General features: G+C 40.1%; 1 protein-coding gene across 3 annotated transcripts; it reads left to right on the top strand.

Annotated features, from left to right (window-relative positions):
- The first annotated feature begins 1298 nt into the window (after positions 1–1298).
- Positions 1299–9052, top strand: LOC130738725 (annexin D5-like). 3 transcript variants are annotated; one of them, XM_057590855.1, is made up of 7 exons: positions 1306–1463; positions 1871–2016; positions 2175–2390; positions 3634–3849; positions 3931–4020; positions 4226–4267; positions 4377–4762. In XM_057590855.1, exons 1-7 carry the CDS (start codon positions 1388–1390, stop codon positions 4758–4760), a joined length of 1170 nt encoding a protein of 389 aa, XP_057446838.1. In that variant the 5' UTR covers positions 1306–1387; the 3' UTR covers positions 4761–4762. The 3 variants fall into 3 exon arrangements, with proteins under 3 accessions (XP_057446840.1, XP_057446838.1, XP_057446839.1); XM_057590857.1 differs by lacking the exons at positions 4226–4267; positions 4377–4762 and adding an exon at positions 8679–9052 and having other exon boundaries at positions 1299–1463; XM_057590856.1 differs by lacking the exon at positions 4226–4267 and having other exon boundaries at positions 1308–1463.

Below are 9052 nucleotides of genomic sequence, written 5' to 3'. Positions count from 1 at the left end.
ATTGGTAAACGTCGAGGACCAAAGTTGCAATTAAGCCTTGTTATATTTTAGACTTAATTCTACTTTTGGTCATCGTAGTTTGGACTATATGTAAGTTTAGTCTCAATAATATTTTGAGCACATTTAGCGCCTCAACTTTTTAATTGCTGCAAATTAAAATTTAATCCCAATATCATTATTACTTAAAAGTTAAAAGTATCGAATTCTTGTTTTCTGAGGATTTTTTCACAAATTAAATTAATATAAGGCAATTTATCTCGTACCTATTTAAAAGTGCAGGGATTTCATACTCAGGCTTAATTTACCATGATTTCTTCTATAACAAATTTTTATAATTTACAATTTAATCCTTTATACTCTATATAATAAATTGAAAGATTCTAAACTCTCTCATTTTAAAATGGTACTGGAGTAAACATTATTCTCAATAAAAGTCACTACACAAGCCTAATGAAATGTCATACAAAATGGTTCAAAACTTATGAAAATTGCACTAGCTAGTTTTTTTTTCACTTTAAATTTTTTTATCGTATATCGAACTCATCATTTGTTTTTGAAATGGTATATCAAAACTCAACATAAACCAATAAATATTTGAAAATGCATATAAAATTGTTACATTACCAAATTTTTTTTGGTACATCGAAAAGATAAATTGCATCCTCTAGAAATCGATACCCAGACTGGACCTCCCCTAGCTAACCATATGTCAATCAGCTCCTACCACTTGAACTATCTTACAGGGACAGTTACATTACCAATTTTGTTCTATTTTAAAACAAACTTGATTAAGTTAATAAAAAAAACTTTTATTGTAATTAAATTTAAAAAGTATATAGTAAATGTTTATCCTATATAACATATTGTCACAAGTTGTTGGTGGATCACAACTAAAATGTGAAGGTATGAATCCGAAACTTCCATGAAATAAACTATATATATATATATATATATATATATTTAATAGGCAAATGTTAGTTGTTAAATGTTAGTAAATTAATCATTCCTCCGGGTTCGAACCCGAGATCCTTCACCCTTTACCCCACCCAACCCTTATGTCATTAGCTTTTACCACTTGAGCTATTGTTTAGGGACATGAAATAAACTATTTTATCAAATCATTTTAATATGGGTCCACTAACTCTATCTCTATCCTAAACACGTACGATCAACCACATGTTTGTTTGAACTTTGAACAATGCCCTTTCACACGTTATAATTGGTCGAATTCATTATGGTGGCTTCATTGACCCCAATTTGCTGATTTAGTCAACCCTCAATTACATTTATATATCTTTCTTCTTCTAATAACTTCTCAACTTCTCTGCATTTCCATTTCTCTACTTCTTGTTGCTGCTATTGTTCTTCTCTGTATTCAAAGTGGAAGATGGCTACACTGACTGTACCCCCCGTTGCTCCTTCCCCAAGAGATGATGCCATGCAACTTTACCGTGCTTTCAAAGGTACTCACTCTACTACTCTCTGTCCTCTCCCCCTCCCTTCCCAAAATTGTTGGTGATAATGCTGCATGCTTTTAATCCTGCCATAGAATCATTGACTGGGTAGAACTTGTTTCAAAACTTCCCTTTGAGGGAGATGTTTGAACATTCAGATTCAAGGCAATTAATATGTGCTTCATGTGTTTCTGGATTAGCATTAGTGGAATTTATCCTACTAAAATTGCATACGATAAACGAGTTAAAATGACATGATTTACGTTTGGATACCTTTATGGTAAAAGTCGGTTTTGCAGTGTGCAATACTGCTAGTGAAGTGCCTATTGATATTCCTCTTGGTTTGCTCTCCCTTAAGAACCACATTCAGCCTTGAAACCTTTTATATTTCAATCTAATTCGGTGCTTTTTCACAGGACTTGGGTGTGACAATAGTGCTGTGATCAATATTCTTGCTCACAGAGACGCTACTCAGCGCGCCTACATTCAGCAAGAATACAAAACAACATATTCTGAGGAGCTTTCCAAGCGTCTAGCTTCGGAGCTTAGAGGAAAGTTAGAGGTACCAGATTACTAACATGAGTTTCATTGTAGGAATTCTAGCAATAACTCAACTGTCTAAAAGCGTTTAATGTCAGTTTTTAGCATTCCTGTCTTCCAATTTTGAATACTGGCCTTGTTTCCTATAACATTTCCCAGTTTGTATTTTCTGTTTATCAGACTGCAGTTCTGCTTTGGATGCATGACCCTGCAGCGCGTGACGCAACGATCATTAGACAATGTCTAGCCGCCGACATGAACATCCTAGGTGCTACTGAAGTGATATGTTCACGCACTCCATCACAGCTCCAATATTTAAAACAGATATACCATTCTAAGTTTGGAGTTCACCTTGAGCAAGATATTGAAGCAGCCACCACTGGGAATCATAAAAAGGTGAGGTTTCTGTGTGCAATTTTTATGAAAGGTACCTGAGCTATCACTTAAAATGTGGTTTATATTGAGCATGATATTGAAAGAACCACCTAAGGGATCATAGAGGTGTGGTTTCTCTTAGTCCTTGTGTGTAGCTTTTTCTAAGAAAAACTACCTGAAGAAAGTAATCAAACTGTGAGAAGAAAAACATCTGATTCTTCATTAATGAATTGTGTATTTGAAGCTACAAGGTATATATTAGGATACCTAAGGTCCCTCTTAAAAGCTACTCACTGCCTCAGCTGATCATGTCTTAGTAACTACTTATCTAACATTTGAAACTAATAACAGAAAAGATAAAAATCTTGTTATTCTTTTAACTCCTCAACTTTAGTAGCTTCAACAATTGTGTCTTAGCCCTCGAATACTTTAGGAAATAAACCTTTTCTATCACAAATTAGTCACATTAAGGGCTCTCTCAGTTAATCTTCCTATCATAAAATTTTGCCAATTACCACATGGAATTATGCATTAGCTAAGCACTTTCAGGTGTATTCGTAGATGTGCATCACAGTGTATGGTAGTCTATCTGCAAAAATATGGACTATCAGGACAAGATCTTCCGTTGCTATGTCCGTTTCCATGATGAGCTGAACAAGTCCCATTGACGTACATAATTCCTGTATGGTAAACACATATGAGTTCTTGCTTGGTTTATATCAGCCCCTATACTGTAGGAGAATATCTAAAATTGTTCCATGGTTTTCAGTTGTTTCCCACAGGCTGCAAAATATTTGTCTCAAAATTCCTTAGTTTCTTTCATAATCACTTCAGTGAGCTCCTTTCAAGTTATTAAAGTTTTTATTATTTGGGTTAAGTATAACTCTACCCCAAATGCTAACTTAGTGGTGAGGGGTTGCTCTACCCTTTATAAACACTTATTTGGTTATATTACTAGTTAATATGAGACTTCTCAATCTCAACACACCCCCTCACGCCCAGGGCAAGACAAGCGAAGGATGAAATTTGCTAGAGTGTAAATGAATGGTCTCAACTAAACAGATCTAGGATGAACTCTTATATATATATCATTTTATATTTGGGGTTAGACCTAACTCTACCTCAAAAACTAGCTTACAAATGATGGTTGCTCTACCCTTTATAAACACTTAGTTGGTCATATCTCTAGTCAGTCAATGTACTTCTTAACAAAAGTAATAGAACTGCTACAATTGATACTTTAATGTAAAAAAGCTATCCTCAGATCTTGCTTGCTTATGTTGGCACACCTCGTCATGAAGGCCTTGAGGTCAATATAGAAATTGCTCAGAAAGATGCAAAGACTCTCTACAAAGCAGGGGAGAAGAAACTAGGAACTGATGAGAAGGCTTTTATCCACATTTTCAGTGAGCGGAGCGGGCCACATTTGGCTGCAATCAGTTCTTATTACCACGACGTCTACGGTCACAAGCTGAAGAAGGTAACCTGACCACTTTTGATTAAGCACTTTATTCTTTTTTATATTTTTTTTCAGTACTAATGCAAGCTGAATTTGTATCAGGCAATAAAGAATGAAACATCAGGGAATTTTGCTCATGCACTTTTGACAATAATCCAATGTGCTGTTAATCCAGCAAAATATTTCGCAAAGGTATTCCCCTGCACCTTGCACCTCAACTTTAGGTAATTGCTTTGTCATTGCAAATTTGCAACACTTTTTGTGTTCCATGACAACTCCTTTTGTATGAACAAAAATGAAGGGTGAGAATTATTAAAATATGAATGACACTTATATTGGACTTGTGGAAAAGTCTTTGATCATTTTTCTAAAATAACATTGTGCTTTTGTTTACAAGGTAGGGAACAATTATGAAAGGTTTAGTATTTTTCTGAAACCGGTTTGTGCCTTTGTCTTACTCCATTTAATAAACTTTCAGTTGGAATTGTTTCTAATTATTTGTTTGCTTTATTGCTCTAAACTGGTATTCCCCTACATGATGTTGTCAGGTCCGGCCTCTCAGACTGCTTTGCACACCTCTGCTTCCCGTCCACCGGCCTCCGTTGACTCCTCTCAGCAGCGCCCCACCTACCGCAGCGATCAGGGCCACTCCAACCATCGTTATGGGTCAGGGCAAAATCGCAATTATCAGGGTGGTTCTGGTAAACCTAGGAAGAAAGGTGGCTCCCGTTATCCTGGATCACCTGGCTCCTCTGGTTCCTCCGCTGCATCTCCTCCACCCTGGCGCCCACCACCGCAGGCATCCTGGAATCCATGGGGTTGGGATCCTCCCCCTGGTTGGGCTCCTTCCCCTTGGGGCATGCCTCCTTGTCCTTACCCCACATCTCAGTGGTCGCGTCCCATGGGTGTTCCGCAGCAACCCGGCGTTTTAGGTCCGCGTCCTCAGGCCTACACCGCTACTGCTTCTCCAGCACCCACTGATATCGCTGCTGCCATGCACACCATGTCCTTGACTCCTCCAGACACCCCGTGGTACATGGACACTGGCGCCTCGTCCCATACTGCGGCATCTCAAGGTACTCTCACGTCTTATTCTAATTTAAGTCATTTAAATCAGAAACTGATAGTTGGTAGTGGTCAGGGCATTCCAATTCAGGGTTCAGGATACACTTCTATTCCTACCCCTCACAAACCTTTAGCACTCAATCATGTCTTGCACACTCCGCGAATTATTAAAAACTTAATTTCTGTGCGACAACTCACTACTGACAATAATGTTTCTGTTTCTTTTGATCCATTTGGATTCTCGGTGTCTGACTTCAAGACGGGGATGCCTCTCCTGAGATGTAACAGCCTCGGCGACCTCTACCCAGTCACTCGTTCCTCTCCCTTTGCTGGTCTTGCTTCTAGTGTCTGGCACAATCGACTTGGTCATCCAGCTTCCTCAGCTTTAAACCATCTTAGGAATAATAAACTTATTTTTTGTGAACCTTCGCGTTCTAGTTCTGTTTGTGACTCTTGTGTTTTAGGCAAACATGTCCGGTTGCCTTTTAGTTCATCTGCAATTATTACTTTGAGACCATTTGATATTTTGCATAGTGATTTATGGACGTCTCCTGTTTTAAGTACTGCTGGTCATCGTTATTACGTTTTGTTTTTGGATGATCACATTGATTTTTTATGGACGTTTCCGATTAGCAAGAAATCTCAGGTTTATGAAACGTTTACTACTCTTGCTACACTTATTAAAACACAATTTTCAGCAAATATTAAATGTCTTCAATGTGATAATGGACGTGAATATGACAATGACTCCTTTCATCGGTATTGTGATGCTAATGGCCTTATTTTTCGCTTCTCTTGCCCTCACACTTCTTCTCAAAACGGCAAAGCTGAACGGAAAATTCGCACCATTAACAACATGATCCGCACCCTCCTCGCTCATTCGTCAGTTCCTCCTTCATTTTGGCATCATGCCCTTCAAATGGCAACATATCTTCTGAACATTTTGCCACGCAAGACTCTTCAAAATGATTCTCCTACTCAGCTGTTGTATCATCGCGACCCTTCCTACTCCCACTTACGTGTCTTTGGTTGTCTATGTTTTCCTCTATTTCCTTCCGCTACAATAAACAAATTGCAACCACGATCGACTCCGTGTGTTTTTCTAGGGTATCCGATGAATCACAGAGGTTATAAATGTTATGATTTGTCACACAGAAAAATTTTAATATCGCGGCATGTCATTTTTTATGAAACCCGATTTCCCTTTGCTGACCTATCCTTGACTCCTGCCCCTTCTTATGAGTGTTTCACCGAGGACCTCCCTCCTTCCTTGATCCACCATTGGCAAACCGTATCCTCCCGCCCACCTGACCCTCCGGTCCAGCCGTCGAGTCCCACTGACTCTTCGCCTCCCTTATCGGCTCTCGTCTCCCCTACCGCTTCTCCCTCACCTTTGCCCTTGCCTCCGGTCCCTCCTGCACCACCCGTACGGACCATGACTACCCGTAGCATGCACGGCATTTCCAAACCTAAGAAGCCTTTTAGTCTTTCGGTCTCTATTGATGACCCGTCCATCTCACCCTTGCCTCATAACCCAAAACAAGCCTTATCCGATCCAAATTGGAAGTCCGCTATGCAGTCTGAATTTAATGCTCTTATTAGAAGTAATACGTGGGAGTTGGTTCCCCGTCCTTGTGATGTTAATGTTATTCGTTGCATGTGGATTTTTCGCCATAAAAAGCAGTCTAATGGTTTGTTTGAGCGGTATAAGGCTCGTCTTGTAGGTGATGGCAGGTCTCAGATTGCAGGTGTGGATTGTGATGAGACATTCAGCCCCGTGGTGAAACCGGCTACCATCCGGACAGTTCTCAGCATTGCTCTCTCCAGATCTTGGCCCATCCATCAGTTGGATGTCCAGAATGCTTTCCTGCATGGTGATCTCCATGAGACTATCTACATGCATCATCCTTTGGGTTTCCGCGACCCTCACCACCCGGACTATGTCTGCCGTCTGAAGAAGTCCCTTTATGGTCTGAAACAGGCGCCTCGTGCTTGGTATCAGCGATTTGCTGATTATGTTTCCTCTATTGGATTCCGGCACAGCACTTCAGATCATTCTCTTTTCATCTTCCGGCAGGGTTCTGATATTGCCTACATACTTCTCTATGTTGATGACATCATCCTGGTTGCATCATCGCATGATCTCCGCAAATCCTTTATGGCACTTCTTGCATCCGAGTTTGCTATGAAGGATCTCGGTCCTCTGAGTTACTTTCTTGGCATCGCTGTCACTAGACATGCAGGTGGCCTTTTCCTCAGTCAGAGCACTTATGCTACTGAGATTATTGCTCGCGCCGGCATGGCCTCATGCAACCCTTCTGCTACACCGGTTGACACCAAGCAGAAGCTCAGTTCTTCCTCTGGGACTCCTTGTGAGGATGCCTCCCTATATCGGAGCCTTGCTGGTGCCCTACAGTACCTCACATTTACTCGTCCTGACATTTCCTATGCTGTTCAGCAGGTTTGCTTACATATGCATGCACCCCACACCGAGCACATGCTTGCCCTCAAGCGGGTTCTCCGCTATGTTCGTGGCACATTGACTTATGGGCTACATTTGTATCCCTCCCCGGTTGAAACGCTTGTTTCTTACACTGATGCTGACTAGGGGGGCTGTCCTGACACCAGACGCTCCACTTCTGGTTATTGTGTTTTCCTCGGTGACAATCTCATATCTTGGTCCTCCAAGCGGCAACCCACTCTCTCTCGCTCTAGTGCTGAAGCTGAATATCGCGGTGTTGCTAATGTTGTCTCCGAGTCCTGCTGGATCCGCAATTTACTTCTGGAGCTTCATTTTCCTCTCTCTCAGGCAACATTGGTCCACTGTGACAATGTTAGTGCCATCTACCTCTCTGGGAATCCAGTGCACCATCAGCGTACCAAACATATTGAGATGGATATCCATTTTGTTCGGGAAAAGGTCGTGCGTGGCCAGGCTCGCGTCCTTCATGTTCCTTCCCGTCATCAGATTGCGGACATTTTTACCAAGGGCCTACCTCGGCTTCTTTTTGATGATTTTCGTTCCAGTCTCAGCGTCGGTGAACCTCCCGCTTCGACTGCGGGGGTGTGATAGAATAGGATATTATTTATTCTCTTTGTAATTACGCCTGTAATTAGGGTTTAATATTTATTGTTAGTAAACTAGGTAAGTTGTATATATAGGGTATTTCATTATCAATAATAGTCACGGAATTGATTTCCTTCAGATGTGAACCTGTAAGTGACATTAGCATGAACTTACAGAAACAACAGATATATATAGTTGAAAATGTGATGAACTTGGCAATACTCAATCCATCTCTAGGGTGTACATACAGTTAGCAGGAGTAATGTAAATATGTATCAATAAGTTTTCCCTTTTGTTCGTTCTTCTTATTTAAATTATGCACATATGTAATTAGAGGAATGAAAGCACCTTCTGAAATGACCAAGTTATGAATTCACCAAAATGTCAGCAACTTCTGTGAACATAGATGTGCGAGAACATTAACATTTTTCTCTACTTTATTAGAGCAAGCGATTGTATTAAATTATTAATCATTTGATTCATGTAACATTTGGTCTTGATAGAATATTGTCATCTTGTTAAGTGGATGCATGAGTGATTGCTTATAGTTAGTAATGTGTTGTGTTCCTTAGATCTTGTCATCTACCATTGATCAAAATGCCAATTTAAGAAAATTGATTTAAAGGGAAATGGTTTTGCATGCGTGAGGGAACCTTAAAAAGTGTCTATTCACTGAAGATAAATGGTCACATCTTCATACTTTTGTCACACCATGCAGGTGCTGCACCAGGCAATGAAAGGTTTGGGGACTAATGATACCACTCTCATAAGGGTGATTGTGACAAGAACTGAGATTGATATGCAGTATATCAAAGCTGAATACTCAAAGAAATACAAGAAGACGCTGAATGATGAAGTTCACTCGGAAACATCTGACCACTACAGGGCTTTTCTTCTCGCACTTTTGGGCCCCAATCACTAGTCAGAATATTCAATGGTGTTTCATGTGAAATAAACCCACCTCTGATGTTTGATTATTTTGACAGTGTTTTAAAATTTGGTCTTTTGTGATGCTTTGTAAGTGTTTTAAACATACCCTCAGATAGGGACTTGTGTATTTGTCAGCATATATAATGCAGAGGTGAAGGATTA

The sequence above is a fragment of the Lotus japonicus genome, chromosome 2, assembly GCF_012489685.1.
Source record: "Lotus japonicus ecotype B-129 chromosome 2, LjGifu_v1.2".
Taxonomy (NCBI): Eukaryota; Viridiplantae; Streptophyta; class Magnoliopsida; order Fabales; family Fabaceae; genus Lotus; species Lotus japonicus.
This window is presented reverse-complemented; position numbering and strand designations above follow the sequence as displayed.